Source organism: Etheostoma cragini, chromosome 24 (assembly GCF_013103735.1).
Source record: "Etheostoma cragini isolate CJK2018 chromosome 24, CSU_Ecrag_1.0, whole genome shotgun sequence".
NCBI lineage: Eukaryota > Metazoa > Chordata > Actinopteri > Perciformes > Percidae > Etheostoma > Etheostoma cragini.
The window spans coordinates 10,840,277-10,859,902 of NC_048430.1; the positions used below are offsets into that span (position 1 = coordinate 10,840,277).

General features: G+C 41.0%; 3 protein-coding genes and 1 long non-coding RNA gene across 5 annotated transcripts in view; 2 read left to right on the forward strand and 2 right to left on the reverse strand.

Moving 5' to 3' along the window:
* Positions 1–2,924, forward strand: part of LOC117939493 (histone-arginine methyltransferase CARM1-like) — a 16,535-nt gene extending 13,611 nt beyond the window's left edge. The window contains exons 12-15 of one of the 2 annotated variants that reach the window (XM_034864905.1): positions 804–941; positions 1,853–1,942; positions 2,436–2,520; positions 2,690–2,924. In XM_034864905.1, coding sequence (XP_034720796.1) covers positions 804–941; positions 1,853–1,942; positions 2,436–2,451 — 244 coding nt within the window. In that variant the 3' untranslated portion in view covers positions 2,452–2,520; positions 2,690–2,924. The remainder of the gene's footprint in view (positions 1–803; positions 942–1,852; positions 1,943–2,435; positions 2,521–2,689) is intronic. The other variant, XM_034864904.1, reaches the window with a different exon arrangement.
* LOC117939505 (zinc finger protein 501-like) overlaps positions 1–19,626 on the reverse strand; it is a 197,132-nt gene that overhangs the window by 60,542 nt on the left and 116,964 nt on the right. The gene's annotated exons all lie outside the window — the stretch shown is intronic.
* Positions 5,889–10,852, reverse strand: LOC117939562. Its single transcript, XR_004655612.1, has 4 exons — positions 10,776–10,852; positions 9,508–9,518; positions 7,162–7,163; positions 5,889–5,900 (listed from the first exon to the last, which is right to left on the reverse strand). It is a non-coding gene; the product is annotated as an uncharacterized LOC117939562 (long non-coding RNA).
* Positions 9,562–18,947, forward strand: LOC117939453 (NACHT, LRR and PYD domains-containing protein 12-like). The gene is made up of 15 exons (XM_034864812.1): positions 9,562–9,582; positions 10,764–10,886; positions 10,982–11,104; positions 11,275–11,394; positions 12,151–12,255; positions 12,431–12,509; positions 12,610–12,838; positions 12,978–15,039; positions 15,185–15,358; positions 15,463–15,636; positions 15,732–15,905; positions 16,063–16,236; positions 16,676–16,849; positions 17,479–17,525; positions 18,238–18,947. Exons 2-15 carry the CDS (start codon positions 10,798–10,800, stop codon positions 18,771–18,773), a joined length of 4,260 nt encoding a protein of 1,419 aa, XP_034720703.1. The 5' UTR covers positions 9,562–9,582; positions 10,764–10,797; the 3' UTR covers positions 18,774–18,947.

Consider the following 19,626-nt stretch of genomic DNA (forward strand, 5'->3'; position numbering starts at 1 on the left):
TAAGGTAACCATGCTTTCACTATGAGGCCGAGCCGCCGAGGAGGGGGGGGGGTCCTCCTGGTCTGCGTTGCCTTGGCGGCTTTTGATTCTGCGTCTTTGCTTTGCTACGGCTGTAAAGCTAACCTTTTTATATGTCTATGGGCTAACCTGTCCCGCTGCTGAAACGAGTGTGGTCACGTGACTGCACAACGACGTGTGATTGGTTAAGCACAGTCACGTGGTAGAGCCTTCAGGGGAAGACTCTCTCTCTCTGTCAAAATAAAACAGTAAAATGAGACGTACGCGGGGGTAAAAACAATGAAGCGTAGTAACGAGTAACGAGCTCATTGTAGCCTAATGTAGCGGAGTAAGAGTACAGTTTATTTTTCACTAATCTACTCAAGTAAAAGTAAAAGTATAGTGATTTAAAACTACTCCTAGAAGTACATTTTTTTCAAAAACTTACTCAAGTAAATGTAACGGAGTAAATGTAACTCGTTACTACCCACCTCTGCGTATAACACGTTCTTGGTCGTCTCCTTAGCGTCATATAACACGTGCTTGGTCGTCTCCGTTGGAGTGAGAACGGGTGGCCATAACATAGTTGGGGTTGCCAGTCCAGTCAAAGAGACTGAGAAAAAATGACACAAAGTTGCTTTAAAACCCTCAAAGATACAGTGCTTGGGAGAAAAAGAAGACCTGGCCCATTGTGCAAAAAATACTCTGAAAACAGGATGCAGTTTGGAGACCTACAGGAAAGGAAAGATCTTATACCAATGAAAATGCCATTGGATTCAAACTGATTGTTTTCCCTGTCTGTGCAGGTCGACAGTGTGGCTGTCCACAGCGCCCACGGAGCCTCTGACCCGCTGGTTTCAGGTCAGATGTTTGCTGCAGACGCCACTTTTTGCCAAACTGGGACAGACTCTGTCCGGGACTGTCCTTATGGACGCCAACAGCAGGTACAGCGGCGTTGCCAGCCAGCCTGCTCAACAAAATGTTTCCCTTTGGGGTGGGGCCAGCAGATGCTGTGTTCATTTGGGGCGGGACTATATGGTGTAGCTATTGAGGGCGGAGCAAGATGCAGTCATCTTTGGGGGTGGGGCCAGACATTGGTAACATTGGGGGCGGGGCCTGATGCTGTAATCATTGGGGGTGGGAACATATGTTATCATTGGGGCAGAGCCAGATGCTGTAATCATAGGGGGTGGGACCATATGTTGTAATCATTGGGGTGGGGCCAGATGCTGTAATCATTGGCTAGTGTTATCATTTTGGGCGGAGCCAGATGACGTAATAACTGGGGTGGGACCATGTGTTGTAATCATTGGGGCAGAGCCAGATGCTGTAATCATTGGGGATGGGACCATGTATTGTAATTGGGGGCGGAGCCAGATGTTGTTATCATTGGGGATGGAAACATAAATTGTACTCATTGGAGGCTGAGCCAGATGCTGTAATGATTGGGGATGAGACCATGTGTTATAATCATTGGGGGCGTGGCAAGATGCCGTAACCATTGAGGGCGGGACCATACGTTGTATGATTGTATCACTTTATTAAAGTTTTTTTCTGTTTTGTTACTTTTCTTACACATTTGAGATTTTTGGGCAGTTTTCTGATGCTTTTCACACTTCTGTCAACATATTTGTTTTTTGTTGTTATTGCTAATTCTGCCGCTTTTGTCACTGCTGTTTATTTTTATTTTTTTAACCATTGATGTGTTTTTTTTTCTGTGCTTTTGCAGCTTTTTCCAACGTTTCTGAGAAAACATTCAGGGCTGAAGCCCCAGAAGCTCAGCCTTGCCACTGAAATTCTTGTTAAGATTGTCAGTTGTCTGTTAATAATAATAGTAATAATAATCTTTTTCCAGCCAGAGCTATGACATTCACATCACCGCCACAGTCGACCAATCAGGCTTCAGATCTGGAAACGTCCTAGACCTCAAGAACCCTTTCTTCAGGTAACACCTTTATTTCCCTCTCTGATAATTAAACAACAGAACCATGTGCTTTTAGTTAAAACTCAGGCACTCATAGTTTCACTCACACGTTATGAACTATATTTTTAGCGTACTTGATCACAGAATTACTGAAAATCGGTGAAGTATTTGGGAAAAACACAACTTAGAACCATCCTATTTTTTTAGCTTAATGGAAGCTTTTGATTTTTTGGATGTTTTTTTTAATCTTTTGTTGACGTCTTTGTCCTTTTATTCTGATGTTTTTGTCACAGTTTTGTCTGTTTTCTTTTCAACGTTGTGTCATTTTGTTGGCGTTAAGGACCTTTTAGTCCAATATTTCTGATGCTTTTATGAACAGTCGCTTTTTCTGACATTTGCTTTTTCCAATGTTTCAGTCACTAAAGTAGTTTGGCCTCTTTTAGTCCTCTTTGCTTTTCTGGAACCCCGCCCCGCCCCCCATTTCAGTGACAACCAAAACTGTGAATGTGTGCAGGATTTCGTCTTGGTAAAGACTCGCAGACTGTCGGAGACCAGGACGTCTCCTCTCCAGGATGAAGAGCGAGGATAACATACTGTAGGTAAACCGTGAACACAGGTAACATAACCCCCGTCAACAAATGATCGAGAGTCTACACTTTCTAGGCTTTATTTTCAAAGTAATACTGAAGAAATCCAAAAAGATTTATTTTACTGTAGTGTTAAACATCTGCGTAGATGTAATGCTAATTATTTTCTCCATCACCCTAGGAGCCTCATCAGGAATCATCAGACGTTTCCACACAACTCAAATGTAACGCTCTGTTACCATAACTCATCTTCAGAGGTGTAAATGTCAGACAAACATCTGTTTTTATTCTATTCACGGACATAAACCTGTAAAAATTTCACTTCAAAACATTCAAAACACTTTGTTTTTTGCCGTTTTCTTCTGTTATTGTAACACTATGCAATGTTTTCGTGCAGTTTTATTTCCAAGGTTTTTCAACGTATTAGTTCCATTTTTTCCCCCATGTTTTTGTCTTTGCGTATTGTGTTGCTTAAAAAAAAAAGGTTTTTCAATGTTTTGTTTTTTCGTTGTATGCACCACATTGACAGCCGATGTATTAGAACGCGGCTGTTTGCAAACCACAATCTTTTACTTAATCTTAACTAGTTGTTTTGGAGCCTAATCTTAACTTTCGTTGCAGCAAAATTTGTAGACAAAATGTAACCGTAATCTTCGCCAAACACGACAGCTCTGTACCCAGCTCAAAATGGCCTATTTTCAGCTAAACACATCTTCTGACTGCTGCTAATAAAACCAAGTTGTCTCTTATGTCAGTAGACCGCTCAAAGTCACCCATTTGATGCTAAACACATGTGATAACTGCCCCTGATATGACCGAGCTCTGACGGAGGTCCGTGTCCTGCATCGCTAAGCTAAAACAACTGCCGCTCGGCGTCCTGGAGCTCGTAGCCACCAAACGTCACAGGTTCAGCCTGTAGTGTCCGAGGCTATCATACGTTGTGGTGTGCATACATCATAGGGAGCCGTTCATGCGTCGCGTTTTGCATGGCTTTTTTCACTCTTTGGTAGTTTTTTGGTGCTGAATGTAAGGCCAACAGTGTGTTTTTACCCTAACTCATCTTTAAAGGTTTGAACATCAGATATAACAACATGTAAAAAGTTGCATCACAAATTCAAACATGAACACAGAAACTGGAAACTATCTTTTCTGTAGTCACAATTTACTCTGTGCACGTGTTTAATGTGCCTTAATAAAACGTTTTTCCTCACAAACTGTATTAATGCATTCATTTTCTGTTAAAGAGCTGCCACCAGTTGGTTTTATTTACAGTGGATTTATAGAGAAGCTGTGTGAGTAATGCACCCTTATGTTTAGAGAATATAAAAGGAATTATCAACAGTTTAGGGAAGAACGTGACCTTACCTTTTTTTTGGTCGCTTTTCAATGACGTTGATATTTTTTTCAACTCTTCTGTTGCTTTTTTTGCCATTTACCAGTGTGTCATTTTTTTCAAAGTTTTGTCTTCTTTTGCTATTTCATCACTTTTCATTTTTTTGTCACTTATTTGTTTTTATTTTGTTTTTCCTAGTGATTTTTTTTTTTTTACTGAAGTTTATTCATGTTTTTGTTGCTTTCTTAAACGTTTTTTTCATATTTTTTTTTCATTCTTGATTTAGCATAAACGACACACACTGTAAACATAAAGAGTACAGCTTACTTATAAATTGTACGAATGAAACAATTATTTATGAGAATTAACAAAGCAGCAATGCTTTACTAATAATGAACAAAGCATTTAGTAATAGTTTGCATCTGATTTTATAGGGTAAATGATTTCATTTATGAATGGTTGTTTCAGTATCTATTAAGTATAAATCAGGAACTTACAAACATACGTTTAGATATTATTTACTATTATTTACTATGACCACACCATTTATAACTGTGTGAAGAAATGCTTTGCTGATGATGAATTATGTACAATCAAAAAAAAATGTAATTTAAAATGTGCAATAGCCTGTGTCTGAGCATTCAGCAACTAACGAAGCTCTGGCACCCTCTGTTGGGGTTCAATGATAACTTTAAATATAACTGGGTAATGGTAATATAGTTATATTAATATTGTAATAACATGATGATAATGGGGTAACATACAGTATGTTGTTTTAACAGTATAATAGGCTTCAGCATAATACCTTCCAAATTAGATAAAAACCTCTTGGAATTTAAAATGGGTAAATGCCATATTACAATTCTGAAATTCATCCACCTTTTATCTTCCAAATATTTACTTTTTGTTTCCTTTTGTACTTTCCAAATTATGTTTAATCTTGTGACTTCTTACCTTGAAACACGTCTGTTTGATTCTGTGTAACAACCGTGAATTAGTGCTGCAAAAAATCAGAATAGGCTAAAGTCTGTGTCGGCGGGTGAAAAAGTGAAAATAGGGACTCCGAATCGGCCTAGAAAATTGTAATCCTTTCATCTCTACATAAAATACAAAGTATCAATCTGAAAATGCTATATAAGCTCACCTTTTAGGGAACTGAACCACACTGTAGATGTGCTTTGACCTTGCAGGATGCACTGCCCTTGTGTTTTACCAAGTTTGGTACAACATGCATTGGACATGAAACCATGAACCATGTCAAATGTAAGTAACAACGTTAATACCTGGTTGAATTTCTGGCAACTGTCAAATGTCTGACCAAACTCGGTCTCTGGGACTTGCAGGTGGTGTACTGATGTGCATCCACAATAGCTGCAGGCATTGCCCTGTGCTGGCAGATCATAATCCTAGCATTCTTCTTACTTCCAACACACCATGTTTATTCCTTCATTTCTTTCTCTATGCAGGATAGGGGGGACTAAAATAAAAGCCTCACGCTGTGGCTTTTGAGGGGATTCAATTCAATTTTATTTACATGGCGCTAAATCCCAACAACCGTTATCTCATTGCGCTTTTCATAAAGGAGCAGGTCTAAACCGTACTCTGTGATGTTATTTACAGAAAACCCCAAAGTTCCCATCAAGAGCAAGCACCAGGCGACAGAGGCAAGGAAAAACTTCCTTTTAAGAGGCAGAAACCCAGAGCAGAACCATGGCTCAGGGTGGGTGGTCATATGTCTCGACCGGTTGGGGGTGATAATCTTGAACCACATTGCCAAATTCTAGAACTTCCACCTAACAATTTATTTCTACAATTTAAAATTCTAGAACTGTACTTGACATCCTAGAAATCAAATTAACACTCTAGAATATCTAGCCCAGCTTCTAGAATTTTAAATGTATTCTACAACTTAAAATTCCATAATCGTAATTAACATTCTAGAAAAGCAACTTAAAACTCTAAAATATCTAGATTGTTTTAGCTCAACATTCTAGAACTGTAACTTATCATTTAAAAATGTTAACGTTACATTCTAGAATGTTAATGTGATATTCTACAACTAGAAAGTATAACTCTAGAACTGTTACTGACATTCTAGAAGTGCAATTGCTCAGGACTGAGTGTGCATAGTCACCGAAATGTCCCCCTCTTCCTGGCCGACTTACAAAAATTCTGGAAGGGCTACAAAGACACAGAAGAACTCTTTAGAGAGGACAAGCTGTCAGCTAACGAGCTATAGCTATGGCGAGACGATGGCTCCAAAGGTGGCAAAGCAACTAAATGGTTTGTTAAGGTTGCCAGGCTAGCTCTGTCAGTAGATCATGAAACTCTAAAACTCATTGTTGTGGTGTTGATGGGATTTTTTGGAAAACAGGAATCTCTGAGGTCAGGACTGGGATAGTGAGGTATTACAGCAACTGGCAGACCAGCTTACTACCCTGCGGGTAAATATCCAGACTAGCTTATCATTGCTCTTGGTGACATTAACAGTGCAAACATCAGCAATATCTTAGTTATAGTAAATGTTAGAATCTATCAATCAGTCTGGGTTCAAGTCCCAGCAGCACCTTGGTAGGTATTTGTAGGCATTAAATCCAAACTGTTACATCCAAGATGTATCCACTTGAAGTCAATAATTGATCACGTTTTCGCTCATTTCTGCCGCTAGCTCCATGCTCTGTGTCTTCTTTAGATATCCCATGGTGCATTGCGAATTTGTTGCCGGATAAGAAGGCACACATAATGCCTTATTAGGGCGAGAGCAAGAGCAAAGACTTTAGAGTGGGAAAGAGAGCAATCCTCAATGTCAAACTAGTCCAATCTGATCAAATATATTACAAAGTGGACGAGCTAGATAACTACCGTTTTACAAAGGAGAATGACATCACTGCTTTGAGATTTGGCATATATTTGGGCCTTTTTTGAAGAAATATAAATAGTTTGTACTTTATATGAGTTATAATGTTTAGTATTTTTACTACCCTCCTGTCCCCCATCATGGGATGTCTGAGGACCAGACAAAGCACCCCCCTCCTAAGGCAGATCCACATACCAAGCAGACACAGAAAGTGTAGGTACGCGACAAACAGGGTCAACACGGAACGGGAAAACAGTTCCAGGGGAGTCCAGAACCCAGTTTAGCTTACCGTGATGGTCCTGAAGAGAAGAATAGGATGAGATGTTGGAGGCGCTCCCGCTGGAAATAGTTAATGTAGCTTGTGTGTGTGTGTGTGTGTGTGTGTGTGTGTGTGTGTGTTTATGAATTTGAGTTTCTAAAAGAGGGGGTTTATAAAACTATAAAAGGACAAAATAAGAACAACAACTTAATGAGTGTGTGACTATTACTGTGTGTAATTATAGGGAACTAAAGTAGCATTTCAAAGATAAAATGGAAATACACTTAATATTTACCTGACTGGTGGATTCTGAATTAAAACTGATAGACAAAGGGAACCAATGAGTAAGAAGTGAAAGATTATTACATTTAATTATTGCATATGATGTGGGGTTTGCTCTGTAATATCTGTGTTGAATGTTATTCTAAGAATACTATAAACTCATGAAACCATTGTAACTAAGATGAGAGAAGAAATGTTTCTTCTTGTTTCAAGTGTTCCCATTGAGTCTGTGTCTTGGTCCAACTTTGCTTCCTGATACCTAGAGAAAGAAATCCTTTGCTTATGTGAGTCACATTCCACTACCAAGCACACAGATGTCGTAGCTTCAGCGAGACGGCAGCCATCACGCTTTGAAGTGTTGAGTCTTTCTAATGATGTCTTTTCACAGTCTGACACGTCAACAGTCAGGGTACACCCTCTTACTCTGCTTCTGACTGGCTAGTAGTCCTTACCTAGGTAATGTCAGGGCAGGCCTTCTTACTCTGCTTCTAAATGGCTAGTAGTCCTTACCTAGGTACTGTCAGAGCCCTTCCTCATACTCTGCTTCTGACTGGCTAGTAGTCTTTACCTAGGTACTCTCAGGCCCTCATACTCTGCTTGTGACTGGCTAGTAGTCCATACCTAGCTACTGTTAGGGCCATCATACTCTGCTTCTGACCGGTTTGTAGTCCTTACTTATGGCGGTTTTCCACTGCGTGGTAGCTACTCGACTCGCCTCGACTCTACTCGCCTTTTTTGGTTTTCCATTACGAAAAAAAGTCCCTGGGACCCGCTACCAGGTACTTTTTTTAGTACTATCTCAGTTGAGGTTCCAAGCGAGCTGAGGCGATCCCAAAAGGTGACGTGGAAACCTGCAGACTGCTGGTTGGTCGGATCACTGCGTTGTTAGCAAACAAGAGTGCAGAGTATGTGTCCAGAACAAACGGGACATTTAAAAAAATCTAGCCAGACACCGCCAGATTATCTACTCTCTGCACTATTCTCACGTCTCAATTGTTCAATATTAAGGGCTGTTAGGGGCTTTATGTCGTTTCCAATATTGCACACTGTTACATAAAAAAAACAAGACAAGTTATCAAAGAAAAGTTTTTATTTAGCTTTTCAAGTAGCGCATCAAACCCCCCTGTACATCCCGGTCTTCTTCCTCTGCACCCTGTGACAGTGTCCCCCCCGGCTCTGCTGGCCCAGATGCATCCCAGTCGTTGTCATAAGGCTGTCCATGACTCTCATAAAGATTATACGAAGCCCTGTAGGTCACAACCAGAGATCTCACCGGTCGGACGTCGCCCACCAGACGGTCTGCGGCGGCGGTTTTGCAAAGCGTGAATGCTCTGAAACACAAACAGCACACATGTTGGTGTGTAATCGTGGTTGCTAAAGTTCATGTACATTATATAACGCTAGCGTATAGTAAATACTGAACGGGGCCTCTAACACATGCAAATGTTAGCTAACGTTACCAGGAAACGTAACTTACCTTTTTGTGTCGGCGAACAACAGTCCTGTCGACGTCTGAACTCCGTCGGAAATCCCCAACTCCTGTTTTTTTTAGCGTTTTTTTTGTTGCTTCCTTCAGCTTCTTTTGAAACAAAACTTTTCTTCTGGCTGTGGCGAGTAGCCGACGTGCTGTTGTGAGTCGCGTTGAAAATTACATCATCACGCGTAGCTATGGTGACCAGCCACGCTGAGACGTTACTCATTTTGCAATGGAAAACGGACGTAGAATGGATCGAGTCGAGGTGAGGCGAGTCAAGGCGTGTCGAGTTGAGCTGTTACCAGCAGTGGAAAAACGCCATTAGTTACTGCGCATGTGCGACTCCTAACAAAGATGTAAAAGAAATGAGATGTCTCACTCAACAAATATATGGTGTTTTCTGAAAATTAAAGCATATAAACATATTCTGATATACTCTCTAAATACAATTATGAACGTGAAAATGAGCAGAATACGAGCACTTTAAATGTGTTTAATTGGAAGGTGGAGCATGGGCCAAGAAAGAAGCCATTACATTTTGGAGAGGACCCAAATAACGGGGAGCAGTTTTTTACTTTCAATAACATTGCGAGATGAGAGAGCATTTGTGCTGCATTCATGTTGTATGGGAGTAATCAAAAAAAGTGTCCCCCACTGGGGAAGTCATGTGAACTTCCCCTCAAGTGGGTTAATATTGTGAAACAGATCACGTCTTGGCAGAGGTCTGAGGTCTCTGAGTCTCCTTCTGCTTTAATCATGTGTTAGTGGGCGCACCACCGAGTGAAAGATGGAACTGAGAAGAAAACTTAATTTGGATCACAGAGGGAAACATCACATACCTTAAAGCAAAGGAAAGACGGCTGTTAACTGTAAGTGCTGCTTCTCACCTTTTCTGTTACATTACAATACATGTCACCGTTGTTCTTTAACTAAATGTAATTTAGTTGTAGTGGAGCATCATTTCACCAAGCCTTCATAATAATAATAAAAACGGTCATACCGGGGTTGAAGTGGAACAGAATCAACTGCAGTCAGCCTTCCAGAAATGTTGATTAATAACTAAAATGATCAAATTGGCAGTTTCAAATATGAGTGTTTTCCGTTTTATTTAAAATAATTGTTTCTGAGACATTCTCAGTGGCAATAATAGTTAATTAGAACTAGAACTCTATCCAAAAGTAAGACAATGGCCAAATGTATGCTTATTGTGGGCATGGGTTTCATACACATGCTGTTTTTTAATACCTAAAGACGAAAATCGTGTCAGTCAGGAGTCTAATTAATGTTAGTTTAAGGGTTCTTCATGTGACAAAGTTTGGGAACCACAGCAGTAGGAAACCGTCTGCGGTTAGTTCACGTGTCAACAGTGTGATTCCAGAAGTGAAAGTCACATTAATGTTCTCTGTAAAGATTTAGAGTCGCAGCCATGATAGCTCAACCATCAGAGGTAGACTGATCCGAGCTGAGAGAGTGTGAACAGAGGATTACGCTCCCATAGAAGCTCGAAGTCTTTATAAAATCAACCTTGTTTTAAGAAAAATAAGTTTTATTCATGATGTCACAATCCTAAGCATAACAGTGATGTCTGTGATTGAAGGAGCTTTCTGTTACTACAGAAATGTTGGCAGAACATGCAAATGGTGCAGCCCATGGACTGTTAAAAATAGTGGACGCACCTCCAGTGGTCACAGTGAGTAACTACGACTCCTCCAACTGATTTCTGAGGCCAATGGGAACCAGCAGCATCTTATCTGTCCAAAACAAACCGCTATTGATCCATGTGTTGATCAGTTCTCTGTGTTGAGTAAATGAAATGTGATTATGTGATGAGAAAATGCCTCAGTAGTTCTCAGAGTTCATCAGGTTTTCTAACTGCTTCGTTAGTCTGAGCAACAGCCCAACGGGCCAAAAGGATTAAACTGATACTGATTTGGCTCAAAGAGAAGTAGCCAATCAGAGGACAGCTGCTGATATTTGGCTTTTTTTCCAGGAGAACTGATGAGTGAATGAGTGATGATGTGTTGATGAATGATTGGACTGCTGCTCTCAGTGTTTCCTCTACAGATGAAGGTGTGGACTCTGCTATGAGTCAGTGTGAGGACAGAGAGGAGGGAGTCCCTCCCCCTAAACCCTCTCTGTGTGGGGACCATGACAGCCAGACCAAAGCTCAGAGGTGAGAGGACCATCTCTAACTGTCCACCACTCACATCACTCCAGCATCCATCCATCATCATTCACACTCAAAGCTGTGTGTGTGTTGTGTTTTAGCCCAGACAAGCAGCACGGACCTGGATCTGGACCTGTACCTGGACCCAGATCCAGACCCAGCTGTTTGTCCTTCAAGAGTGACCGTTCAAAGGATTTTTGTGTTACTTTTAAATATGATGAAAAGTAATTAGTTGGATTTTCTTTAGTAACAAGTCTGTAATTAAATAAATTAACAATAATTAACAATACATTTGTCATTGTATTCAAACATTTTAAGCTAGATGTTATTTCAGTCTTTGATTCAGAGAGAATTTCCCTAAATATGTGCGCTTTGACGATTTTCTTTCTATCAGGATCCATAAGGGATCAGACTGCCCTGGACCTGTACCCAGCTGTGTGTCCATGAAGAGTGACCGGTCTATGGGTTGTCCTCTTACACTCTTCAAAGATGGACGCCAGTCTGTTGATCAAAGGTGAGCACAAGTTACATTTTAAAGTACAGTTCATTCAAGTTATTAATTTAGCAGTTACTGTTTACCTGTCCACTTCAAACATAATATATATTTAAACTTAACTGCAATATATACTGCTTCATTTTAATTGTTGAGCATTTCCCAATACATAACTTTAAAGATAAAAATAGAAAAGGACTCTAAGCTAAAACTTACTGCAATACAAATAACAGCATGCAGTAATTCTGCAATGATCACTATATTGCTGACAATTCTTTAATTACACATCATGATATTGGTCTAGCAATGAGTTACAAAGGTAGTAGTAGTTATCTTATTAGGTATGGAAGATATTTGTGGAAATGTCTAGTGTTATGTTTGTTTTGAGGCTGCTGTGGTACTGTAATTTCCTGCAAAGGATTAATATAGAATACATCTATCTATCTGTCTATCTTTCTATTTATTTATCTATCTATCTAAAAAAGGTTGAGCACAGATTTTCTTTTATTTACTGCAAGTTAAAATTGTTAGAAAACAGATGAATAGATTACTATTTCACAAATATGGTCACCCTACAACAAGCCTGTGGTGCACACTGCACTGAATACGAATTTAATATACACATTGAAACATGTCTTAATAAAATACTGATTATGGATCATTCACAATATTAACTTGGATACATCTATACTGTACAGTAGGTGTATTAAACCACTGAAAAGTTTGGTCTCAGTGTATTCTGGGTGCAGTGCAGAATTTATCTTGTGTTTCTATCAGGACGAATCTGGAAGAACCTGAACCCAGCTGTGTGTCCGTAAAGAGTGACTGGTCTATGAGTCAACCTTTATACTTCAAAGATGGATGCCACTCTGTTGATCAAAGGTGAGGATTTCAAACTGATAACCTGCAGGACTAGTAAAGGTGGACCACTACAGGGAGTCCTCTGATACCCTGTTAACATCCAAACATCCCTCCATGGACCTTTACCTTGTGTGTGTCTCTGTGTGGACAGACATGATGTAATGTAATGAGGTAATTCTTCCTGATTCCTCCACAGAGTGGACCAGGAGAGTTCAGAGGCTCCCAGTGGACAGTCTGCCCAGCAGCATCAAACCCACTTGGACTCCATCTTTAAGGTCTGTACAAGTACACCAACCACTTTTACATCTATTCTGTCCAAAGTGGTGATCTGTGGTTATCAGTTTGATTTATTATTCATATAATCTTCTGTTCCAGCTGCTGGAGGATGAAATCGTCACTTTTGTGAAGAACGAGCTGAGAAAGATCCAGAAGGTTCTGAGTCCAGATTACCCAGAATGCTTAGAGAGTCCGAGAAAGTATGAGGAGATGTCGGCCCATGAGGATGAAGAGCAGAGGAGGAACCGCAGAGAGGCATTTCTGAAGATCACACTGTACTTCCTGAGGAGAATGAAGCAGGATGAGCTGGCTGACCGTCTGCAGAGCAGTAAGAGGATTTCTAGAGTTAACGTGCTGGATGAACAGGATATTTGTTCCAAAATATTTACCAAAATATATTCATTCTCTGAGGAAATGTTGAACCCTGTACTTTATCTAATGAACTTCTTTGTTGTGTGTTCATTCAGGAAGTTATTGTGGTGTTTGTAAGTGTAAACTCAAATGTAACCAGCAGAAGAAGTTCCAATGTGTGTTTGAGGGGATTCCTAAAGCAGGAAACCCAACCCCTCTGAATCAGATGTTCACAGAGATCTACCTCGTGGAGGGAGGGGCTGCAGAGGTTAATGATGAACATGAGGTCAGACAGATTGAAACAGCATCCAGGAAACCAGACAGACAAGAAACAACAATCAGACAAGAAGACATCTTTAAAACCCCACCTGGAAGAGATAAATCAATCCGAACAGTGATGACAAAGGGTGTGGCTGGCATCGGGAAAACAGTCTTAACACAGAAGTTCACTCTGGACTGGGCTGAAGGCAAAGCCAACCAGGACATCCAGTTCACATTCCCATTCACCTTCAGAGAGCTGAATGTGCTGAAAGAGAGAAAGTTCAGCTTGGTGGAACTTGTTGATTACTTCTTTAGTGAAACCAAAGAAGCAGGAATCTGCCGATTTGAAGAGGTCGTGTTCATTTTTGATGGTCTAGATGAGTGTCGACTGCCTCTGGACTTCCTCAACACTGAGATCCTGACTGATGTTACAGAGTCCACCTCAGTGGATGTGCTGCTGATAAACCTCATCAGGGGGAAACTGCTTCCCTCTGCTCGCCTCTGGATAACCACACGACCTGCAGCAGCCAATCAAATCCCCCCTGGGTGTGTTGACATGGTGACAGAGGTTAGAGGGTTCACTGATGCTCAGAAGGACAAATACTTCAGGAAGAGATTCAGAGATGAGGAGCAGGCCAGCAGAATCATCTCCCACATCAAGAGATCACGAAGCCTCCACATAATGTGCCACATCCCAGTATTCTGCTGGATCACTGCTACAGTTTTGGAGGACGTGTTGAAGACCAGAGAGGAAGGAGAGCTGCCCTGGACCTTGACTGAGTTGTACATCCACTTCCTGGTGGTTCAGTCCAAAATGAAGAACATCAAATATGATGGAGGAGCTGAGACAGATCCACACTGGAGTTCAGAGAGCAGGAAGATTATTGAGTGTCTAGGAAAACTGGCTTTTGAGCAGCTGCAAAAAGGCAACCTGATCTTCTATGAATCAGACCTAGCAGAGTGTGGCATCGATATTACTACAGCCTCAGTGTACTCAGGAGTGTTCACACAGATCTTTAAAGAGGAGCGAGGACTGTACCAGGACAAGGTGTTCTGCTTTGTCCATCTGAGTGTTCAGGAGTTTCTGGCTGCTCTTCATGTCCATCTGACATGCAACAACTCTGGAGTCAACCTGCTAGCAGAAGAACACAAAACATCCAAGCTGTCTAAATTCTTCAGAGACAAACAAAGTTTCTATCGGAGTGCTGTGGACAAGGCCTTACAAAGTCCAAATGGACATCTGGACTTGTTCCTCCGCTTCTTCTTGGGTCTTTCACTGCAGACCAATCAGAGTCTCCTACGAGGTCTGATGACACGTACAGGAAGTAGCTCAAAGACTAATCAGAAAACTGTGGAGTACATCAAAAAGATGCACAGTGAGAATCTGTCTGTAGAGAGAAGCATCAACCTGTTCCACTGTCTGAATGAACTGAATGATCGTTCTCTAGTGGAGCAGATCCAACAGTTCCTGAGCTCAGGAAGTCTCTCAAAAGAAAAACTGTCTCCTGCTCAATGGTCAGCTCTGGTCTTCATCTTATTGTCATCAGAAGAAGATCTGGACGTGTTTGACCTGAAGAATTACTCTGCTTCAGAGGAGGCTCTTCTGAGGCTTCTGCCAGTGGTCAAAGCCTCCAACAAAGCTCTGTACATGCACACACAGCTATACAGATTAAATGGAGTTTTCTTTATTATCAAACAAATTAGTTGTAATTGTTTTCTCATATTTTACTTTTTATCTTTTAGGCTGAGTGTCTGTAAGCTGTCAAAGAGAAGCTTTGAAGCTCTGTCCTCAGTTCTCAGCTCCCAGTCCTCTATTCTGAGAGAGCTGGACCTGAGTAACAGCAACCTGCAGAATTCAGGCGTGGAGCTGTTGTCTACTGGACTAATCAGCCCAAACTGTACACTGGAAACTCTTAGGTTAGTGCACTGTTATTTGCATGTTAATGTGTCTACCTGCAATAATATTTGTTAGACTGTCAGGTTAGCATACAACTAGTTGAAAAGTGATCTTTTTTTCTTTCATAATTATCACTGAATAGACTTATCATCTGATTGTTTTTAGACTAAGTGGCTGTAAGTTGTCAAAGAGAAGCTGTGAAGCTCTGTCCCAAGTTCTCAGCTCCCAGTCCTCTAGTCTGAGAGAGCTTGACCTGAGTAACAACAGCCTACAGGATTCAGGAGTGAAGCTGGTGTCCTCTGGACTGAAGAGTCTACACTGTAGACTGGATACCCTCAGGTCAGTGTACCACTGTTTTTTTTTTTGTAAAGTAATGACCCTTTAAACTGTTACTTTTGTAATGTGTTGGATATTGAATGTACTTTATATTTAAATATGTTTAGGTTAAGTAGCTGTAACCTGTCAGAGAGAAGCTGTGAAGCTCTGTCTTCAGTTCTCAGCTCTCAGTCCTCTAGTCTGAGAGAGCTGGACCTGAGTATCAACAACCTAAAGGATTCAGGAGTGGAGCTGGTGTCTCCTGGACTAAACAGTCCAAATTGCAGACTGGGAACTCTAAGGTCATGATTCAAATATTTGTAGAAGTTTATCCATTAAGCCTTGAAATGCTCTATGTATTTGATTTTAGAATGGACTGACTAAAGATCCTTTTCAGGTTAAATAGCTGTAAGCTGTCGAAGAGAAGTTGTAAAGCTCTGTCCTCAGTTCTCAGCTCCCAGTCCTCTAGTCTGAGAGAGCTGGACCTGAGTAACAACAACCTGCAGGATTCAGGACTGGAGCTGGTGTCAGCTGGACTGAATAGTCTACACTGCAGACTGGAAACTCTCAGGTTAGTTTAGTCTCATGTGCATGTTAATGTGTCTCCCTCCAAGAATACTCGTTAGACTCTCAGGTTAGTTTACCAAATATTTGAAAATGATGGCCTTCTGATTTGTAATTATTTTCATGTTAATCATCGAATAGACTTGTCATCTGATTGTTTTCAGACTATGTGGTTGTAACCTGTCAGAGAGAAGCTGTGGAGATCTGTCCTCAGTTCTCAGCTCCCACTCCTCTAGTCTGAGAGAGCTGGACCTGAGTAACAACGAACTACAGGATTCAGGAGTGAAGCTGGTGTCTCCTGGACTAAAGAGTCCACACTGCAGACTGGGAACTCTCAGGTTAGTGTAGTGTTGTTTTAAAAAAAAATGCAAATTTAACATTTTTATGATGCTTTATTAAATGTGGTAACAACATTGTACTGAAAGGTTTAGCTGACTCAGCAGCTTGTCAACAGTATAGCTTGGTTCACAGCACATAAACGTGACTTGAATAAACATTATTGGTCAATGACACAATATTGATTATTTTAAGTCTTTACTGCACTCAAAATTGTATCCAATTCATTATCATGTTTATACCAACTATGTTCAATGGACTATGCAGGAATTATGGTTGTTTCCAGATGTATTTGGATAAGATTTAATGCCTCTAATTCTCTTTCATTTATTCAATATTTCAAACTAAATCACGTATGTGTGTGTGTGTGTGTGTGTGTGTGTGTGTGTGTGTGTGTGTGTGTGTGTGTGTGTCTGTGTGTGTGTGTGTGTGTGTGTGTAGTCTGTCAGGCTGTCTGGTCTCAGAGAAAGGCTGTACTTCTCTGGTCTCAGCTCTGAGCTCCAACCATTCCCATCTGAGAGTGCTGGACCTGAGCTACAATCATCCAGGAGACTCAGGAGTGAAGCTGCTGTCAGCTGGACTTAAGAATCCACACTGGAGACTGGACACTCTCAAGTATGGACAGATGGACAACACTTTTCCTCTGTCTCTAACTGATGAACTCTGGCTGGTTCATGTTTAATTGAGGATTTGAGCAATTTTCTGAATTTTCTTTCCGTCTCCTGAGACAGAGATAGCAAGGAATAAGAATGGGTTCAGCCATCCCAAACAAGAGTTATGAAAATGTAGGCTTATGTGAGGTGTATAAGGGCCACATTGAAAGAAGAGGGAGAGATGTGTGTTGGCTGGTTAGAGATAACAAGAAACAAGAAACTGACCTACAGGGGGACACATATTTGAGACCCTTTTACTATATATTTTAAATTGTCAGCTATGTTTCTTTCAAATAAATACTAATATTTTCACCATAAATTGCTGTTTTTATTATTAAGTATTGGCTATTTGTTATTGCTAAGACTGACCTTTATGTTTGTGGTCAAGTAGGCTTAAGTGATTTGGTCATCCCATAGAGGAAAAAGTCATCGTTACATCTCCCGGATAAAAGTAATACATATTGTCCTGTATAGTTGAACGTGGATTTTACTTTTTTTTTTTTTAATAGCGTGAGTTTGCTTGGGGGCGTAAGTTATCAAACAGTGAGTGAAGGTGTAAGAAATTGATCCTGACTTTGTTTCTTCCTGCAGGACGGACCATGGTGGACCACAGAGACTGAGACCTGGTGTGAGGAAGTGTGAGTGTGTTTAAAGTTTGAGAGCCAGCTAGAGTTTTTTAACATCTGGCACTGGTCAACGAAAACCAGCTTAAAGCCAGTTAGCTTTATTTAGGCAATGTCTATTTAGGCAAAGACTTAGTACATTACAGACCCCTCTTTCAGTGGAGGCATTAATTTCTCCCTTACTGGGAGAAACTTAACAGCTGTCAAACCTCCTTCAACCCAACAGATGATTGTGTTTTTCAGTGACAGTGCAGGTCACTACAACATAATTCTGTAGTCAAAGTTCTTGTTCTTCATCCTCCACCCCATTAATAAACACCATCATAATTATTAGCCTATTGGGCTTTTAAAAGAAATGTTCACACTCTCAGCCACCGGGACATATGGCAATGGTGTCAGCTAACTGTTAACTGGTTTGCGCTCTACCTCCCGCCCACGTTCCGGCTCCTTCCCCCACAGAGAGGTGACATTCCAAGTCCCTGGAGCAAGCCTCTGCCACCCGGGTATGGTCTGTCCAAGCCCCCGACCTTCACTGCCACCCATCTAGCAGTGCACCCGACCCCATTGTTTCCTCCCACAGGTGGTGGGCCCATGGACTGAGAAAATATTTATTTCTAAACAAAAAATTAATATTTTAATGATTTTCTTTTAGTAAGTGTCAGTAAAGTTGTTAATAATCATCAGATGATAACCTGCAGCTGTATTTGTGTCTTGTTCTTTCCATAAGATGTCTGTGAACTGGAACTGGACACAAACACAGTACACAGAGGACTCAAACTGTCTGACAACAACAGGAAGGTGACAGGTGTGAGAGAGGATCAGTCATATCCTGATCATCCAGAGAGGTTTGACTGCTGGTCTCAGCTGCTGTGTAGAGATGGTCTGACTGGTCGCTGTTACTGGGAGGTTGAGAGGAGAGGTAGGGTTGAAATATCATTGAGTTACAGAGGAATTAGAAGGAGAGGAGATAGTGAAGACTGTTGGTTTGGAGGAAATGATCAGTCCTGGAGTCTGTTCTGCTCTGATGACGGTTACTCTGTCCGGCACAATAAGAGAGTAACAGCCCTCACTTCCTCCTCTGTCTCTAACAGAGTAGCAGTGTATGTGGACTGTCCTGCTGGCTCGCTGTCCTTCTACACAGTCTTCTCTGACTCACTGATCCACCTCCACACCGTCTACACCACATTCACTGAGCCTCTCTATCCTGGGTTTGGAGTCTGGTTACCTGGTTCCTCTGTGTCTCTGTGTCCTCTGCAGGACTGAGAGTCTCTGCTGTGGACAGAAACCCTGACTGAAGATTAGCTGCTGAAATCACAGTTCAGTCTGTTCAACATCACACACTCTGCACTGTGAAGCAGATCTGTCTCAGACTCAAACACTAAACAGCCATTTGTCTGATTTCATCTCCTTGATTGTTAACATTTTAACAGTTTAACTCAGCTGACCGAGCTGTGTAAATATAAAGTTGGGCCAATTCCAACGTCTTTGTCACATCTGTGACATAGACCAAGAGATTGTCCGACCAATAGAGGTTATAAATCAACAACCACCAGGATCCCTTCAACAAGGCTCAGGTTACCTCGAGATCTAAGATTTCTAAGCTTGGTATTTGCAACCATTGTGGAGTAAGGTAGTGCAATCCTTTCAATGGTGTTAAAACTCATAAGGCATGAATGTCATCAACACATTTGTTACCTGTAACACTGTGTTTGTTTTTACACTGCTTATCTTTTACACATGGTTACTTTTACATAGTCCGGACAGAGACACGCCTGAAAGACACAGTCTCAAAACACAAGTATGCCATTAGAAAAGCTGATGTGGATTACCAATTGCTAAACACAGAGTACATAGCAGCGACACAGATAGCCAGACAGCCGTATAGCTGAAGGCCTTGAAGCCATAAATAAGAACATTTGGGATGGTAATAGACAAACTATTGCACAGAGAAATCTTCTAGACGTATATATAAAAAAAATATATAGGCCACGATTGATCCAGGACTCAAGGAAGGGTTGATTACAAAGGATTTATTAAATGTTTTCTTTGGAAGTCAATTACATGCTAAAATTCTTTTGCAGAAAATCCTGTACATTTATAATTAGTCATATACAGT

What these genes read in the sequence shown, in the direction of transcription:
- LOC117939453 (XM_034864812.1), top strand. Translation starts at nt 10,798, where the DNA reads ATGAGTCAGTGTGAGGACAGAGAGGAGGGAGTCCCTCCCCCTAAACCC. An exon ending in ACTTTTAAATATGATGAAAA is followed by an intron (nt 11,105 to 11,274) that starts GTAATTAGTTGG and finishes TCTTTCTATCAG; the next exon opens with GATCCATAAGGGATCAGACT. An exon ending in TGCAGACTGGAAACTCTCAG is followed by an intron (nt 15,906 to 16,062) that starts GTTAGTTTAGTC and finishes GATTGTTTTCAG; the next exon opens with ACTATGTGGTTGTAACCTGT.